Here is a 19,163-nt window from a genome sequence, read left to right on the forward strand (position 1 = left end):
GCTCATGGTAGAGATTGCAAGCTGCAGAACCAGCACAGTGTCTCGTCCTATAGAATGGTCCTGTTATTTTGAATTACAGGGTGACTGGATCACAGCTGTGTACAGATGCTATGATTCACCCAGGTAGATGGAAACTGCTCTTGGAGGACTAGCAGGAGACTATTTACCACATTTGAACCAAATGTGTTCAACCTAAGGCCATGTTATGCTCTAGAAAAGTCACCACACCTATACAAAGCTCAGTAAGGGTCATTGCTTGGTTGGGCTTACTGCATTCCAGTGTACTCTGATGACAGATCACTGGGGTCATTTTATCACTGTCAGGGCAACATGAACTGTGTGATTGAATGTGGAGTGTGTTTTCTGTTCTTTTGTTCTTGAGGTCATGGTGTGATTACATCTGTGATACCAGAGGAGGCAATGGTAACTCTGATTTGCTCTTGGATATGTCATGGGTGTTTACTTATTGGCACTGTCAATAGAGGGCTCTGACCATCACTTACACATTTAGCAATGAGGGACCCAGTAGACACATTCCTGGCCAGACCTGGGTCATCCCTCTTGTCACTACTCATCCAGATGCTTCTGATGAGGACAACAACAATGGAAATTAGGGTCCACAGCCAACAACGACAACTCAGACCTGGCTCTAGAATGCCCAGCCTTCTCTCCAGGCAACAGTTGAGTAAGTAGACAGTTGTTGGTCCTTTAGAAGAGAACTGTGGGTTCCTCTGTCCTTCAGTGGATTCTCGGATCTAGAAACTGGTTCAAAAAATGGGGGGAAAGGGTCATAACCTTGTCTGAACAGCTGGTTCCGCCTCCTTCTCCTCTCGCTCAGCCTATCCCAATCAAGAAGGACCGTTTTAGCCCATGTGTCTACTTCCAAGGTGTGTGTGGGGTGTTTCCTTTTCTGTTTCCTGTGTCTCTGTGTCTGTCACTTGAGATACTGTAAGAGAGAGAGAGAGAGAGAGAGAGAGAGAGAGAGAGAGAGAGAGAGAGAGGTGTGAACGCATTGGGAGGCCACAAGAAAACTTCAGGGGCTGTCCTCACTAGCCTGTCTCTTGAGACAGGGTCCCTCACTGAGCCTGAGGCTCATCACTTCAGTTAGGGTGGTTGTCTAGCAAGCTCCAGTACCTCAAAAGTTTTGTTGTAGAAGTACGCAGGTTTTACATGGGTGTTGGGGTTTTGAACTTGCTTGAACAGCAAGTGTGCTCACCACTACTGAGTCACCTACCCAGCCCCTCTGTTACTGTTTTCTGTTGCTCACCTTTATCAATCCAGGGCCTGCTCATATCTACAGCTGCTGGGGAGTCCAGAACTTGCCATCACCCCTTACCACCAGCCCTGCCATGGGAGGGTGTCCCACACTGTCTTTCTAAATGCCATCGGTGTTGCTCAGCCACCCCCTTGTGAACAGAATGTTCTGGGGCTTCCTGGTAGAAGTGGTCACCAGTGAGTTGCCTGCTCTTGAATTACCCCTCTTGCATCTGCACTCAGTGTGAGCCTCATTCGCTCTACCCTCCCTGTTAGCAGGCCAGCATGTTGTTCCAGAGTGTAAGGGTGCTCCCGGTGGGCTGTAATTCTCCGGAAGGCCCAGGAACAACTGTCTATTCTCTAGGACTTCCCTGCTGGCTAAAGGACATAACCTTACCAGATACACTGGTCTGGTGGTCAGGAGAGGAGACTGGGCAAGGCCCAGAGAAAGGACACGCTTAGGAAGGAAAGCGTTCTATGTGCATCTCTCCCAAGGCTGCATTAGCTGTTGAGATTTCACTATTTCCAAGTATCTTGACCCAAATCTCTCTGTGAAGTCGGTCCCACTGCTGCAGCCTAACTCTGTCTGGTGGAGCAGACCTAGCAGGGTGAGAAGCTGACCCAGGCTCATTCTTCCTCTCTTCTGCCTTCTCTGTCCTGAAGCTTTATGCATCAGAGTTTCTTGACCACACCTGCAGTCATTTGCTTAGCCTGAAATGGTGTTGGCTCTCTTTGTCATCTTGCTCCAGTGAAGTGCCTTCCATAGTCCCTGATCCTGTCCCTAGACACCCTTGAGATGTCATCTGGGTGGTACTCATTCTTTATCTGGTATCCTGCTATGGCTTGTCTTGGCTTTGTTTAGATTTCTGTGGGTCGTTCATTGCCACCCTCCCGGGCCTTGTTGTGCTCTAGCCAGGTAGCTCCATGAATAGTTAGTCCTGCACCAAATCCACTACTGCCAGCTTCCAGATCTTAGGGAAGTGACTTTGAACAAAGGCTCTGAAGTCTGTCTAGGAGAGAGGTCACTTGTGGTCTCTGTAGAGGCCTTGATTATCTCCCAGTAGCTCCATGACCAGGTGACCCTTCAATGCTGTCCTGGACAGGGGCATGGTCTGAATTTTGGTGCCTCATTAGAGGCCTTTGAAGTCCTGGGTAGATTAAATGAGACCAGTGCTATTAGGATGTCTGGTTCATGATGGCAGTGACATGCAGTGTGTCCCCCATTTCCTGCCCTCAAAGTGACCTACCCCTCTTCCCCTTTTGGTGTACCTCACTCACAGTCTCAAGGCACAGCTGTCCTAGGACATTTGCATGAGGCCACATTCTTGGATCAGGTGTGATTCCTTGGGAAATGTACCCAGGGCTGTTTGGTCTCAAGGGTCTTTGGGTGTTAAGAAGGAGAGAGGACAGGAGCCGGGTCTCACTTCTTCTCCTTTCCCAGGTGTGGAACCAGAACGGCAAAAGCCCCTCTATCACCTTCGAGTACACCTTGCTGCAGTCACCTCACATGCACCACCTGCCGCCTGTCTATTACAGCTTCTCTGAGGCAGCCTCCCAGAGCACAGAGAGCACCGAGCGGCAGGAGCTGGACAGTGCCAGGCTGCTGGGCTTCATGCAGCACAATGGCTCACTCTACCGCCAGACCTCCTCAGAGAGGCTGGGCCTGAACAGCCAGTTGTTTCAGCCTCCAGCCCCTGAGGTGGAGCTAGGTCCAAGCAGAGGCCAGGAGTCCAACGAGGTGTGCAAGCAAGCCAGCGGTGGGGTCTGTGAGGGACCTCCCAGGGGCAAGGGCTTCCAAGGTGAGAAAGAGGAAGAGTGGGTAATGGGAAAGGCCTGGGCTCCGCAGGGGCAGAGGTCTCAAGTGAGAAGTGTTGGTCTTCTTTGAAGTCTGCGGAAGAGGCTAAGGAGAATTTCAGTTGCTTGCACATCTCTCTGGGCAGGCAGAGTGTGAAGTCAGAGCTATACAGCCATAATTCTGCAGATTGGCTATAGGGTCCTCTTGAACACCAAAATTCTCAGCTTCTTAGCTACTCAAATCCCTGTATACTGTGGTGTGTTTGCAGAGAACCTGCATTGATTATCAGAGCTGACCCCAGTACTAGATGCAGTGTGTGTGTACTGTGGGTAGCAATTGACTTTAAGTCAATGCAAGGTGACAAAGGATGGAACTGGTACATCAGCGGGTTAGGTATTTCTCTCGTTGTTTGACAAAATGTCGACTAAGCAACCCCAGGAAGGAGGGGAGGTTTTATTTTGGCTCCCAATCCCAGGAGATACTTTCCATCATGGCAGCAGGAGCTTAAGGCAGTGGGTCACGTTGCACCTGTAGTCAGGAAACAGAGGGAGAGAAAGGTAGCTGGTGTTCACTGTCTCAATTGACCTAATCTAGATAACTCCTCATAGACAAGTGTAGAAAGCTTGTCTCCTTGGTGACTCTAGAGCCTGTCAAGTTGACAATCAATATTAACTGTCAAAATCTGCTTAATATAGATATGTCTTCTTCTTCCTCCTCTTCCTCCTCCTTCTCTTTCTTCTCCTCCTCTTCCCCTTCCTTCTCCTCCTTCTGTGAGACTAGAACTTGCTGTGTAAACCAGACTGGTCTCAAACTCACAAGAGATCCATCTGTCTCTGCCTCTGCCTCCCCAGTGCTAGGATTAAAGCTGTACGCCACCAGACCCAGACAGCATGAAATTCTTTTTCAAAATATTTGGACCCTTCACCCTCTGATTCTTAGGATGCAAACCCCACATTTGCAGAGGGTGAACCATATATGGTTGTCTGAGTCTGATGGAAGGGATGGGCTTAGAGAGAGGAAGTGATCTGCCAGCTCTTCTACCCTGTGGCTCACTTGGGTAGCACTGGGCCTAATGGATGTTGCTGGGGGTCCTTGGTGTGTTGCCTCACACATACTTCTTTCCTGTGCTGGACTTTTTGAGGTTTATGTGTCTGTGTTCTCTCTTCCTAGCCACGCACCAGTCATTTAAGACTCAACCTAAGTTCAGGTTATATTATTTCATGAGCCTATAAAGATCCTCTTTCCAAACCAGATCTGATGCAGAACTTCCAGCCGAGCCTGGGCTTTGGGGACACTGCCAAACCATCTGCAGTGATCATTGGGTTTCCTATCATTCGATGATATTGGTGTCTTATGGAGAAGAACCTGGGGACTCCTGCTTTTTCCCTGCCCCATGAATTCATCCTGTTCATGTAACTCACCTGTCACACACAGGAATGTGTGGGAGTAGGAGGGACAATCAACACAAGAGCAGCATGGCTGTTGAAACACCTGTCTCTCTGCAGACCACAATGCCACCACTGGGAGAGCTCTCTCCGCAGACAAGGATGACCGGGAGATCAGTGCCCATTTCACCTCCCACGAGCTTCTCTCAGCCAACACCATCTCCGACCAGCTTTTGGGCACAGGCTCTGAGTCAGAAGAGTTCTCACTCAATGAGACCATGAATAGCATCTTTGCCCAGGGTGCTCCCAGAAGCTCCCCAGCCGAGAGCCTCTATGTGGATTATGAGGAGAATGAGGGGCCTGCTGCCTACTTGATCAATGGGTCTTACCTGGAGCTGAGCAGTGACAGGATCAACACCTCCTCTGAGGCCCCATTCCCCAACACCAGTGCCAGCCCCCCCAACTTGGCTGGGAACAGGACTCACAAGGCGAGGTAAGAGGCACTTCTCCTTGCCCTAGCTTACTGCCTTATGGAGTAGGAGTCATTGCAGGGGGATCTAGCTAGAAGGGCCAGGAACCTGGAGATAAGTGGGAAAGCATGGGTAAGTGAATCTGACATGAGGTTGTGAGTCTGGATTGTAACGTATCTTTCTAAAAGGTTGACAGTCCGAATGTCCCCAGATCTAAATGTCCTAAAGGGAACCATGTTGCTCACAGACTTCTGATGCTGGGATGGACTCAACATTTTTTATGCATAGAGCAGGGAGTGCTCACCACTACCATGAGTGTTAGGCTCTTGGGAAGGAGCTGAGAAGGGACTAGCAGCCACATAGTCCAGAATCCCTTAGCCACATTTCAAAGCGTCCATCTGTTCTTCCCCTTGCCCCCTTAGCCCTGTGGGACATACTGGATTCCTGGAGTCAAGTCATTAAAACAGGTTGTCAGCACTCAGAAAAGTGCAGCTCAGTGAGATGCCCAACCAACTGCCATCAAAGGATGCTGCTGGTGGGGACCAAAGATGGTCTGGGGAGATAATGGGCTGAGGGAGGCCATGGGGGAAACTACCAAGCCGAAATAGCCACATCTCCGAGTGTTGTCCAAACATAGGAAGTCAAGTCTGCTCTGGGAGCCGGTGAAATCAAAGGGACAGCCTAGAAAGGAAGGGCTATTTTCATCTTCTAGAGAGGCTTCAAACAATCCCAGGAGGGGCTGTCACCAGACACTTTGAGAACAGGCGTCTGGGATGCAAAGGCACACTCTGAAGCCTGGAGGGTGGTAGGAAGAGAATTTCTGGTTCATTTATAAACAAACAGTCATTTCAGAGCTCTGCTCTCTGGGGATTTCAGGAGCCTGTGTCCCGCCAGGCACTGGGCAAGAACCCAGAAAAGTGGCCACCGGTGTCTCAGAAACCATCACAGCTGAGGAAGGGGCTCTTCCATATCGGGGTGGTGATCGTTTCCAGGGTGTGGCACTTTTGGTGCACCTTCCAGCAAGAAAACCTGATAGGTACGCACTGTGATCTAAGCAGCACCCAGCACCCCACACGTGCCGGAGAGTGGGTGTAGACAGCCCCTCCAGAAATACCTTTAGAGCTTAAAATCCAAAGGGTTATTTTGAACCTGGCGGCTAGCTCTTGAGTCAGGGATGAGTCATGCAGGCTGTGGCTGAGAAGTGTGTAATTATATAAAGATGGAGGCTTCCACACCAAGCACATCTTCTCTCTTTTTGTTTTTTTTGGGAGGAATTTAAGGCTGCTCAAGGCAGTGTCAGAGGCCCAGACAGCTCCAGTGTTATCTGGGTCAAGCCTTAAGGACTAACTCTTCTCCCCAGTTTTCTCCCCCAGAGGGGTTTGGCCCACCCTCAGTTGGTGCTGTGAGTGGGTCCCACTGGGAGCTTAGGGCTGGGATCTTTTGCCTTGAGACGCCCCCCTCCCTTTCCCCTCAGTGTTGAAGCTTTGTTTATAAGCAGAGAAGGCGGCAGAGCTTTCCCTGCACAGAGCCTGGCTTAAGGACCAGTTTGAGGCCCAGGAGAGATGGCCCAGGCCCTAGCCTCCCTCCTTTCTGCCCCCGCCCTCCCCTTGAGAATTCATGGAGTCACATCAGTAAACTCATGACTGAGGCTCCTGGGGTAGATCATTTCCTGGGTTCTCAGAGCGTGACGTGCTATCAGGACAGCAGGATAGTGTTCATCTCCAGAGCACTCTCTTGGGAGACAAGAGCCAATCTGAACCAAATGCAGGCGCAATTCTTACCCACTTGACTAACAGTCCTTACAGATGTCTCTACCATAGATTCACCCCAAATGGCTTTTAGAATGTAATGGCCTATAACACCCACAGTTCTCGAGTGACTGTGGTCCCCAGGAAAGAGACTGGTCCGTTTAAGTCCTGTGAAAGGTGATGCTGCACCGCCCTTAGGTAGCCCCTTTTAGTTCCAAGGAAAGAAGAGCTGGGCTATGCAGCCCAAGAGAGCTGTGATGATGGCGATGGGGATAGTGATGGGGCTGCCTCCTCAACTGCTCTTCTTGGCTCCAGGGGTTATGAGATTCAGGGACTGTGTTCCTATTTGAGTGGCAGACACCCTAGGTGGAGGTAACAGTGTAGCAGCGGCTTCCTCCCTCTGCAGAGCCCCGCATAGCCTGCACAGAGGGTGTTGAGGCTGGTTCAAAGAAGCTAACAGTCCTAACAATACTTGGCTTTGGGCCAAGAACCAGAGCTGTTAGCTGGCCAGCCCCCAGCGTGCCTCTTCCCGTCAGCTGGCCTGTGCAGCCATCTCGGACCTGAGCTGCAATGCAGTGTGGGACGAGGTCACTCTCCCTCCTGCAGCTGGGCTTTGTGAGTTTGAAATTTGGAAGCTGAGTGGCTGGTGTCCCCATTCATCAGAAACCCAACTGAGGGAGGCGGCTGGGGAAAATTCTGGAAGCTCTCAGGCCCTAAGGGCTTTCTGAGATTCCTTCTGGGGTGGGAAGAAGGAATCTGCTAGCCCGTGCGAGAAGACCGAGTGAGAAGCCGGTGAATGTTGAAAGAGCAGTTAGAACACTGGGGAGTTCCCCATTGCTCAGCATTCCTCTGAAAGAACAGGGTGTCTTCACGCAGAGTCTCTAGTACCTGAAATGAGAAATACCCACGTCTGCTCAGTGCCAACATGTATGTCTCCTTTTCTGTTCCAAAGGGTGGAGCCCTGGTTTACATGGAGGGTACTTGCTGGAGCCCAGGAAAATGTATCTTTAGGGAGAGTGTGTCTTAGAGGCAAACTAAGCCACCTGACAGCAAAGCCTATAAGCACCCAGCTTTCTCACCACACTCTGTTTGACCGTGTTTCAGGACCAGACCCAAGGCACGCAAGCAAGGTGTGAGCCCAGCTGACATGTACCGGTGGAAGCTCTCATCCCATGAGCCCTGCAGTGCCACATGCACCACAGGTACTGAGGCTGGGACCACGGGGACACCTCCTCTGAGCCTACCTTTATGGTGATTGGGCTTAGCTGGAGACTCCCGAATTCATGTGAAGTCCCAAGCCACCCCCAAAGAGCTTGCCTAGCTTGATCTGGGAGGTAGGGTGGGATGGCAGGAGTCGGGGAAAGGTCACAAAAGCATCCTTGATCCCATGACCTGTTAGGTGACAATCAGGTCCAGGCCTCACTGGTTAGCCCTAATTATCCTCTGACATCTCAGGAGAGGGGCTTTTCAGAATAAAGATGGGCATCTTCACTCTGCGGTTCTGCTCATACTGGCCCTGACTGAAAACACACAATGCTTCCCTGTTCCTAACAATTTGGAAGCAAACAAACACCTTGGGGTTGGGGAGCATTTGAGCCGTACTGCCTACTGTATCATACCCCAGTCTCTCGGGAAATTGCTACTGACTTCTGCCCATGACTACATTGTACCATGGCAAAGGTTCTTGTGGGATAAATGGAAAGGCACCATCTGCCTGGTCCAAATTCGTCCAGTGAATGCCATTTCTGCAGCCCTGCTGTGGGATTCTGAGGTAAGGCTGAAGCTGGTCCTAGCCCAGGGGCAGCCAGTCCACTGGCTCCAGCAGATAGATGAGCCCTGAGACCCGTCTTTCACAGGGATGGGTTGTCAGGACCAAACGTTATAGCAGCTGTGTGGCCTCTGCTCTTGAAACCTGTTGAAACTGTGTATGGGCAAGCTATTGGGTCCTTCTAGCCATCCTGGCTGTGGGACCTACCATGTGCTGTGACTATGAGAACTTTCTGGAGGCTGGAGAGGTGACATCATTTGAGATGTCTCCAGGTTGAGGCAGCCCTGGTGGCAAGGTGCTTGATGAATGAGCCCCGGTAGGTGATGTCTTCAGGGAGAACATGACACCATTGTCTTTCAACGCTTAGATGTACCCAGGTCAAGGAGCAGGGATGTTCTGTGTGTCCCACAGCGCAGAGCAGAAACAGGAAGAAAGGAAATAGGACAGGTGTGATACTGGGAAGGGATGAGCTTTGACTCAGACAAAAGTGTCAGAAGGAGAGAGGCTCCTGTGACCTTAAGAGGCACTCACCCATCTGAGTGACACGGAGTCCACACTGCGGACAATTCACTGCCTCAACACCTTCTGCCCTAACATCACTAGCTGTCTGGAAGACCCCGCTGTTCCCAGAGCTTAAATTTGATATGTAAAACTGTAGCCATGCTGAAGAGGCAAGGCCAGGGTGTGGGATTTTCCAGATGTGAATGCACACAATGTCTGCAGATGTTCTGTAGAGAGTCATGAGTTCACCCACCCCTCTTCTCCTTCTCTCATGCTGAGATCCGCTTTTGAGGGTGTGCTGGGATGTAGGGCCTGCCATCTCTGTACCCTGAACCCCCAGCCATGGCGAAGATCCTAGGTTTGTCCTTTAGGAACAGCAATGTGGTCAGGTGGTCTTGGACTCGACTTGGGGCTCAGGGTATGACTTCTAGACTGTCCCTCAGTCCCCCAAAGCACAGCATAGCTTCCCAGGAGCTAAGGGTACTGGTAGGATTGTAACTGAGGAGGGATAGCTGGTCTTGGCTATTTCATGTCTCAGGGCTCAAAGCACACTTCAGCTCAAGGCAAGGGCTCTGCGGTCAAGAAGTTCTGAGAAGCTTCACACTCAAGACAGGTGTAAGGAAGAGGTGCCCAGAAAAGTTACATTTTGATCTTGTAGCCTTTCTGGAAATTTCCCATTCTGGGCATGAGCAATATGGGGCCATGACAACTCTGGTGGCTCTGCTAGGTGGGACCTGGATTTTCTCCCATGTGCTTCCATTCCATGATGACAAACCAAAGCACAGCCATGTACTTGGGGCAGCTGCACAAGTCCCCAGCCTGTCTGTATGTCCCTGGGTCCCAGAGCTAGTGTGTCTGAGGTCTGAAATGTTCCAAGCAAGCCTGACCAGGAAGCTGCTGACCTCCCCCAGCAGGCTGATGGCTGCACAGCCTAGTGCTGGCAGGGGAGGAACCAGTCATTGCAGCCTGGCTTGGCCCTCATGGAATAAAAACAAAACAAAACACATATATGGGTTCTCTGCGGACTCCATGGTTCTGTTTGGGGTCGGGGTTTGGAGCAGCAGAGGGTGCCGAGGCTCTGACATCCCTGGACAGGTAGAACCACTGAAAACCCCAAGATCTTCTTTCACATACAGTGCCACCGTGGCTTTCCCCAGCAGAGCAAAATCCTGGCATACCTTGCTCCAGAGTAGGGGATGCTCACCCTTTAGGGAGCCCATGTGCAGGCTTTCTCTGATGTGCAGGAAGCAGCCTGAGGGAGGAAGGAGAGGAGGTATGGTTGTGTGTGTGTGTGTGTGTGTGTGTGTGTGTGTGTGTGTGTACTCGTGTGACCCTTCATATTCTCTTGGTATTTTAGAATTCAGGAATCCCAGAAAAAGCCACACAAATAGTTAAAGGCATTTGGAGGTGCTGGTTGGGAGACCCTCAATAAGAGCTGAGGCCCCTAATCTGATGTTTGGGGGCAGGGCTATCCTGCTGCAATAATTTGGTTTTTCACCTGCTTGCCTGCTCATCTGCCATAAATGGTCTCTATTAGACAAATGAGCTTAGGGTACCTGGCTTTAACCGACTCTGCCTCTGGAAGACCATCTAGGTTTGTGGCAGGTGAGCTAGATGCCTGGGCTGGGCTGGAGGGGCTGGGCAAAGAGGTCTGATCCTCAGACTCTGGCCCACAGAGCTTTCCTGCTCCCCACTCTAGCATTTCACCATCCCCAACCCAAGAAGCAGAGCTTGGAGTGATCATGTGACCCATTCCAAGACCACAAGGCTCACCCTATATCTGTTGGTGTCCAAGGTATTCCCTGTTAACCACACAGTTTACAAACCCTTCCCTTTCCCCGAATCTAGGAGTCATGTCCACCTATGCCATGTGTGTTCGCTATGATGGTGTTGAAGTGGATGACAGCTACTGCGATGCCCTCACCCGTCCTGAGCCTGTCCACGAATTCTGCGCTGGGAGGGAGTGCCAGCCCAGGTACCTGTCCTGGAGCACCAAGCTGGGAGTCAGGATGAGTGAGCAAGTGTGTGTGTGTGTGCCTGTGTGTGTGTGCGCACATGCGAACAGGTGTGTTCACACTAGGGCTCTGCTGTGAACTGAGCTGTGAGGCTGTGTGTGCGGGTCAGAGCAGAGCACACAGGATGGTGATTAAACATTACATCATAGGTTTTCTTCCACATTACTCTCTATACCAGAGGGGTATCTATGCACAGAGGCTGACCTGTGCAAGTGGTATCTCTGTAAGCTAAGAAGGATTACCTGGGAAACAAGTGGAGCCCCATCTTTCTAGCCCCTTGTCTCTTATCTTCTCTTCAAGGCAGAGTCAGGGCCTGCGTGTCACTTCCAGGGAGCCATGTAGTTCTTGCTCCCTAGCATGACCACGCTCTCTTTTTCCTTCTGGCTGCTATACCTGGAAAGTTGTTCCTATATCTGGCCTGTTCCTATGTGGAACACACCACAGAGCTGACCTGTACTTGATTTAGAGTCTTCTCCAAGTGTGTCTTCTCAGAGGACCTGCATGGAGAACTCCAGCCTTTTATGGCCCCACTCGGTATGGAAAGTAGAGCTGGGTGGTCATCCTGTACACTGGACAGGCCATTCTCCGGCTATGCAGCTAGACTCACAAGCTTGGATCCATCTTTGCTCAGGAAGAAACAAATGTCCAGAGGAGACCACAATCACCTGTGTGACCCAGCAGGGCAAGCAAGGCCTGGGGCTCTGGGATACTGGAGTATGAACATAAAGGGTGGCAAATGTGAAAGACGTGAAGCAGAGGGCAGAAGGGACAAAGGAAGAAAGACTGGGGGTGAGCGTAGGTGAAGGTAGCCAGGTCCCCGAAGACTATGGACACTTGCAGGACACTCATCCAACGTTCCACTAACATTGTCAAACACTGGGTTAACATGGGCACAGTCCACACTGGCAGGTCTCATCTCCTTCCGGTCTGTTTTGGCCTGTGTGATTTGGGGCCACTGAGGGCTGTCCTCGATCCTGAGGCAGGTGGGAGACCAGCAGCTGGAGTGAGTGCTCACGCACCTGTGGTGAGGGCCATCAGTTCCGCATCGTGCGCTGCTGGAAGATGCTGTCCCCTGGATTTGACAGCTCCGTGTACAGTGACCTCTGTGAAGCCACGGAGGCTGTCCGGCCGGAGGAACGCAAGACATGCCGCAACCCAGCCTGCGGACCACAGTGGGAGATGTCTGAGTGGTCAGAGGTGAGCATCTACAGATGCTGGGGTGGTGGCCTGTGCCTGAGAACAGATGCGCCATGATGCTTCTCACCCTGACTTCCTCGTAGTGCACTGCCAAGTGTGGAGAGCGCAGTGTAGTGACCAGAGACATCCGCTGTTCTGAGGATGAGAAACTGTGTGACCCCAGCACCAAGCCTGTGGGAGAGAAGAACTGCACTGGGCCTCCCTGTGACCGCCAGTGGACTGTCTCAGACTGGGGACCGGTGAGGGCAAGGTTCAGGATATGGGGTTAGCTATTTCTGTAATTACAACAGAAATGGTACCCTGACCTGAGGGCTCTGCTTTGCCTTAGTTTTCTCATCTATGTGGAGTAAAGAGAAGAGAAGAGTAAAATAACCTTCCTTCCACTCGTGTAGGGACTCAAACCCTTGTCCAGAAACAAGAGTGGACATCATCACCCCATTAATGACCTCTCTGTCTCCACCTCTCCTGACTCCATCTCTCCTTGTCTCTGTATCTCTCTGTCTGTCTGCATGCCTTTCCCTGTCCCCGTCTCTCTGCAGGTGTTTTCTCCCTGTCTCTGACTCTCCATGCCTGTTTTCCCTTCCTGTCTCTGTCTCCATCTGTCTCTCTCATGTGGAACAGAATTGCTCATATGCCAGGTAGGGTCCTCTCCGGGGGTGGGGGCTTAGGTGACCTTTGGAGCTGTGCTTTTCTCTGTGTGTGTTTTGCACCGAGCATGTTATTTCTGTAATTAGAACAGAAATGTTATTTAAAAAGTGGTTGCCATGGGAACTGCTTCGCACACTGCCCTAGACTAAGCTGTTTCTTTTATTTGGGAATGCTGAAGGTCGGGGGCTTGTGGAATGGCCCCTGTTATCTTACCAGCTCCTGTCACTCCCTCTTGCAGTGCAGTGGGAGCTGTGGACAGGGCCGCACTATCAGGCATGTGTACTGTAAGACCAGCGATGGACGGGTAGTCCCCGAGTCTCAGTGCCAGACAGAGACAAAGCCTCTGGCTATCCACCCCTGTGGGGACAAGAACTGCCCAGCACACTGGCTGGCTCAAGACTGGGAAAGGGTGAGTGCCCAGGGGCCTGACTAGGGCTGATGGGGGGTCTCTCGGGGGATGAGGGAGAATCTGCCTGAGTGTCAATGGCTGGTCACAAGGAATAACTCATGACACACCTAGGAAGAACACTTGACTAACAATTTACTTGGAAAAAAGCCAAAAAGATAGTAAAACCATTTCCTGTCTCCTCCCTTAGGGGTGTCTGCAGGTCCTCCAGTGTCTTCTTGCTGGGCCCTGTTCTGGGAGACACAAAGCCAGAGACAGGGTGACCGGCTGCAGGCACTTTCAGCGCATGGGGCCTTGATGACCTTTTGCTATCTCAACCTTTGTCTTCCTTCTGTCTCAGCCTGTCATTGTCACCAACTTGCCATTTCAGACAATTGCTCTCAGTCAATGGTTTCCGGCAGGGCCACTATTAACTAAATAATCTTGAGCCAAATTGCTTTCTGCAGAATTGATTTTGGCCTGATCATCCTTGGGCAAATTACATTAGCCAATTTGTTTCAAAACAGATGGTTTGGGGCCCAATTGCTTTTGATCAAATCTGGATGGGGCCAAATGGTTAACGAACAAAGAGTTTTCAGCCAATCCCCCAGCTGAGAGTGCTTAGCCTCTCACCCCGTATCATTGACCAGTCCTTGACTTCCAGAAGGGCCGTGGTCCTGGTTCTGGTTCCCTGAGCTTCTGGCTACTGACCTATCCTGTTTGGCCCTTCTCAGTGCAATACCACCTGTGGGCGTGGTGTGAAAAAGCGGTTAGTTCTCTGCATGGAGCTGGCCAACGGAAAGCCTCAGATCCGCAATGGCCCTGAATGTGGGTTAGCCAGGAAGCCCCCTGAGGAGAGCACGTGCTTCGAGAGACCTTGCTTCAAGTGGTACACCAGCCCCTGGTCAGAGGTGAGCACCCAGCAAGCCCCGGTGAGGCTGCTTTAGACTAGACCTGGGTTCTGATCCTGCCACAGAACGTCCATCTTGGTCAATGTCTGTGAAGCCTTCTTCCCTGCTTCAGTCAGTCAAGGTGCTTGTCCCTGGATGCTTCTAGATTAGCTGGAGGAGAGCCAGCCAGAAGTCTTTTCTGCTCTTACCTAGGTCCCTGCAACTCATTTTGTGGGCCTGTCTGGGCCTGGTTACTTCTGGCTTAAAGTTGAAGCTTGTAAGTGGTGTGTTTGGTATCTCTCAAGGTAGTCCAACTCCTATAGACTCCTATAGACTCCTATAGAGGGTAATAAGATTGGCTGAGGCATGGCTAAGGCAGCGACGTGAGACTTGAGCACACAGGTGGCAGAACGTGAGCTCTAGGTGAAGACACTGAGCCAGTGGGCCAAAGAGCAAGCTTTCCTGACTAGGTAGGACAGAGCTGAGCTCTCATCTCTGAAGCAAGAACAGAGAGCCCTCACCTGTTAGAGGTCACTGAGGGCAGCTGTGGCCCAGCACTTGTCACACATCTCTTTTCCAAATGACACGGAGAGGAAGAAACTGAAGTTAAGAGAGCTTTCCAACATGGGGGCAGAGTTTAAGGGGCCCAGGAGTAGTCTCAACTTTCAGGCTAGTTATGCACAGGCAGAGAGGCAGTGAGTAACAGAGCGGGATGGGAGAGGCTCCCTGTCTAGGCTCTGATTGGCACAGCAGTAACTGCACCTCTGGTTCTCAGGCCATTGCCTTCTCTATGTCCATCCCATAGCAAAAGACGTGTCTGTCCTGTGTAAGGATATGTGGAGTTCAGAGCCATCTTTAAGCTTCTCTTGTCAGGCTGAGGACAGGACTCATGTGGCCAGGCTGGGCAGCACGGTGTTTCCAGCTGCCTGTGGCTTTGGGCCTTACATAGGTCAATTCTGAATGCTTAGGAACAGTGTGGAGTTGTGGATGGGGCCTGGAGCCCAGAGCCTTCCTTCACTATGGTGTTCTATAGTATCCAAGACCCCAACATATACGTCCTCTCCAGGTTCAGCTGCTGGAATGGGTAGGTTACAAAGCCAAGACTTGAAAGTCCAAGGGTTCTGTGGGGTGAGGCCCCAGTGGCTGCCCTTTTCAAGCAGAGGCGTAGGAACTCCAGGGTTCTTCTACACACATACACACACACACACACACACACACACACACACTGTGGTGTCCACCAATGAACATCAGTGCCAAGGTAAGAAGGAAGGAAGGTAGGTAGGGCTGTGGTTGACTAGAGAGGATGCGTGGTAGAGCTCGAGGACCAGCAAACATGATTAGGGGAAGCAGGGAGAGAGAGAGAGAGAGAGAGAGAGAGAGAGAGAGACTCACAGGTGTCTCTGGAGTGAAGGTCCCCTCTGAACTGACTGAACCTAGCCAGAGGTCTGGCTGTGGCCTGGGGAGCCCAGTGACTCCTGTACTTTAAGAAGAACACCGGTCTCAGGGTAGCTGTGTAGCCAGAGCCAGGCACCATGTTGGTCAATGGGAAGGGAGGAGAAGAAATAATGGGGATCCCCAAAGTAGCCATGAGGGAGGGGTGCTTCCTATACTTCCCTGATGAGAGAGGAGCAGACTGGAGCACATGAGTGGCGGACATGTGCTGTCCTTTCTGCCTCTGGCTGGGGCAGTGCCATTCTCTATGGCTGCCACCTCATGATGCATCAGCTCAGTGCTTTTCCCATCCAGCCATTCTGTTCTATGCACTTTCCAGGGACAGACAAGCAGGTTCTAGGACCTTCCAGGAGCCCGCCTATCTTTAGGGCATCTTCAGAGGTGAAGTATCCTCTCTGCCTGTGCCAAGCCAGCCTCTCCTCTTCTCAGGGAGGGTGAGAAGGCAGGTGGCCTCACATCAGCCTTCATCAGCTCCTCTGTGTCTGGTAACCAGGCAAGGAGTGAGCCTGGGGCAGGGGCCTCCCCATACCTCAGGTCTAGGCATGCCCGGGTGATGCGGGGTCACCACATCAGGGAACCACTGCCTGCAGGATCTTGGCAGGGGGATAGCAGGGTAATTGGGGTCAGCAGATGTCCCTGGTATTCTGGGTAGCTCAGCAGGCTTTCTGAGGGGAACATCTGGACTCAGAGTGATGGCTCTGGATGTTGCATTGATTGGTCCATGGCAAACCCTCTGTGTCACTAATCTGAGACAGATGGAACTTGAACACTCAGGAGGTCACAGTCAGAGCAGGAGGGGCCACCCTCTCACTGTGAGGCTGGGAAAACTGAGGCAAAGCAGCCAGATGGTGCCTTTCCTTCAGCTACCTCTACTCAGTCCCAGCTCCAGCTTGAGGTTCCAAGGAACTGCTGTGTCCTTGCCAGCCTATGGGATGGTTGGATGGTCATGGTGCAGAAGGACAGGTCCTGGGTGATGAGATTCTCTGTCTCTGTCACTATGGGGAGCCTCGTTATGCACCTGTCTGTCTGTCTGTCTGTCCCACACCAGTGCACCAAAACATGTGGGGTAGGTGTGAGGATGCGAGACGTGAAGTGTTACCAGGGAACCGACATTGTTCGTGGATGTGACCCACTGGTGAAGCCTGTTGGCCGACAGGCTTGTGACTTGCAGCCATGCCCCACAGAGCCCCCAGGTGAGAAGGAAGAGGCTGGGGACAGGGCATTGGGGTATCTAGAGGAGCTGTGAGAGCCAGGGTCTAGAGAACCAATAGACATCAGCTGGGGAAGCATCTAGAGAGACACATAGGTATGTCTTCAGGAGGTCTTCATGCCTAGCTGAGGTTCAGGAACCCCCACAGAGACCTGTGTACTAGAAAAGGCACTGACCTAAAATGTGGTTGGGGAAGCTGTGGGACCAGGAACCAAGATAGCCTGGTCTGAGCAGCAGGTACTGACTCCCAGGACGCCGGGAGGGTCTCAGGCAGGGTCTCTGGCTTGGGCACCTGGAAAGACAGACAAAGTCCAGTCTCCAAAGTTGATGCCAAATGTAGGGGAAGGTGAATTCTACTTTGGGAATACTGAGGAAAGGGGAGAGGAACCCACGGGCCCTGGAGGTGTTAGGACTTTTCAGAAGGGATCAGGGACTCTCCCAAATCCTGGGGTTTTGCTCCTTTGTGATCAGATCAAATCACTTAGTGGGAGCTTAGATTAGATTAGGGATAGCTGAGATGTGGATGGAGATCTGTACTAGCTGGGGTCCTCTGGACCAAGACTGAGGGGCTTTTCTGTTGACCTGTTCATAGAGTGGCAGCTGGGCTGACCTTAGTGAGCTCCTGCCTTTGTGAAGATAATATGGCAAGAGTTGGGGACCCTGGGAGCTGTTTTCCGTTGGTCTTCCAGCATTTAATCCTTCCCTTTTGTACTGTGTCCCATCTCCAGATGACAGCTGCCAGGACCAGCCAGGCACCAACTGTGCACTGGCTATCAAAGTGAACCTCTGTGGCCATTGGTATTACAGCAAAGCCTGCTGTCGCTCCTGCAGGCCCCCCCATTCCTAGCTGCCACTGCTGCAGCCCCTGAGATATAAGCACGCTATCCTGGGGCTTCCTTGGACACCCACTCTGCAGGGGATGCTGGACTGTGAAGATATGACACAGAGCACAACTGACAAGAAGGGACTTTGACACTGTGGCCTTGTCTCTGCCCTGGGTGAGAGCCTCCAGTGCCCACAGGCCTCTTCTCAGATGGAGCCACCCTGCTGCGGAAGCTGCACATGCACTCCCAGGATCCTGTGTCTGTGCCCATCCCAGAGGGCTCAGAGTCCAGAAGCCAGAGGAGGCAGTACCTGCCCATTTCTCAGACCCAACTCTGATGTGACAGAATCCTCTCAAGGTGACCTGCAGGTGCCACAGGAAGGACAGAGTCTCCTTTCTTTGGCTGTCTTGGGTAAGGAGAGGCCTTGGGTCAGCTGAGGAGGCCAAGCTGCCCTGTCTCTGGAAGTACTGAAGGTACCCCTTCCTATGGCATTAGTGCCACTGTCCCCTCCCAGAGTTCCTGTGCTAGATGGGAGGGACGGCCCTTGTTCCTGGATGTCTCTGCCATCCTCCTCACTACTTACTGGTGCATGTTAATAAAGTGGCTGTATTTATGGGAGCATACTGGGGTTTCTGTCACTTTGGGCAAAAATGGTGGGTAGCCTCAGGGACTGTATAAGTTTTTTGCTAGACAGCAGGTGCACAGATGGGTAGGGCAGTCAGGTATAAAAAGTAGACAAAAGGCAACCAAAGGAGCAGGGAGTGTACAAGGAGAGGCTTTGTGGGCAGCAGGACAGGGGTGAGGTAGACATTGGCATGAATCGCCTGCCATTTTTAGCTGTCCTGGGTCTGGGGCTCATTGTGAAGATGGAACACAGGGCTACAGGAATGCTGGGGGAGCAGATGGCACAGGCAGGCTGCAAGGTACAGGATAGGGCTTCCAAGAGCGCCTACAGCTGGGCTCCTCTGGTCTTCTGGCATTTCGTCAGGTTTCATCTACGGCCATCTACTACTCTCAAGGATTATCCTCAGGGCTTCATGCGCAGCTTCCCACATTAGGGGTCCTTCTAGTGGGTGCAGAGACACAAGGGGCCTATTGGGGGGGTGCTGCTTCAGACTGGTTTTTCTTGAGTGAAAGAAAATGGAAAACAGCACACACACACACACACACACACACACACACGCACGCACGCACACACACAGAGCCCCAGGGAGGCAAGGAGGACGGGGCTGAATCTGAGATGAGCAGGGTTAGTTAGCCTCAGCATCCTGGAGGAATCCTTTGGCTGAGGTAGTAGGGAGGCTGGTGGCCTCTCCTGTGCTTTGTAGTCACTCTGCCCAGGACAGGTCTGCCAAAGAACTTTGCTTCTGAAGGGCTTAGCGTTTTGGGGGAAGTTGAGGCAGCAACACAGCCCAGTACATTGTTGCTTTTGTGTGTGCCTGTACCACCGGGGTTGAAACAGGGCGGCTGTTCCTAGAGATTTTATTTTAAGCCCCCAAATCCAGGAGTTAATGGGTTGGGAGACAAAAGTGCTTCAGGGCACCGGCTGGACTCAGGGCAGTGTCTGTGTGTCTCAGGGGCTGAAGCCTCAGCCACACCTGAGTCCCACCACTACCCGTCC

At 51.9% G+C, this 19,163-nt stretch overlaps 1 protein-coding gene across 2 annotated transcripts in view; it reads left to right on the plus strand.

Annotated features, from left to right (window-relative positions):
- Positions 1-18,151, plus strand: part of Adamtsl2 (ADAMTS like 2) — a 29,817-nt gene extending 11,666 nt beyond the window's left edge. For both annotated transcript variants that reach the window (XM_021155855.2, XM_029474692.1), the window contains exons 10-19: positions 2,696-3,053; positions 4,555-4,927; positions 7,757-7,854; positions 10,770-10,896; positions 11,920-12,133; positions 12,217-12,372; positions 13,020-13,190; positions 13,901-14,077; positions 16,557-16,701; positions 17,447-18,151. In XM_021155855.2, the coding sequence (XP_021011514.1) occupies positions 2,696-3,053; positions 4,555-4,927; positions 7,757-7,854; positions 10,770-10,896; positions 11,920-12,133; positions 12,217-12,372; positions 13,020-13,190; positions 13,901-14,077; positions 16,557-16,701; positions 17,447-17,565 (1,938 nt within the window). In that variant the 3' untranslated portion in view covers positions 17,566-18,151. The remainder of the gene's footprint in view (positions 1-2,695; positions 3,054-4,554; positions 4,928-7,756; positions 7,855-10,769; positions 10,897-11,919; positions 12,134-12,216; positions 12,373-13,019; positions 13,191-13,900; positions 14,078-16,556; positions 16,702-17,446) is intronic.
- The last annotated feature ends 1,012 nt before the right edge of the window (positions 18,152-19,163 follow it).

This window comes from Mus caroli, chromosome 2 (assembly GCF_900094665.2).
Source record: "Mus caroli chromosome 2, CAROLI_EIJ_v1.1, whole genome shotgun sequence".
In the NCBI taxonomy this organism is placed as follows: Eukaryota; Metazoa; Chordata; class Mammalia; order Rodentia; family Muridae; genus Mus; species Mus caroli.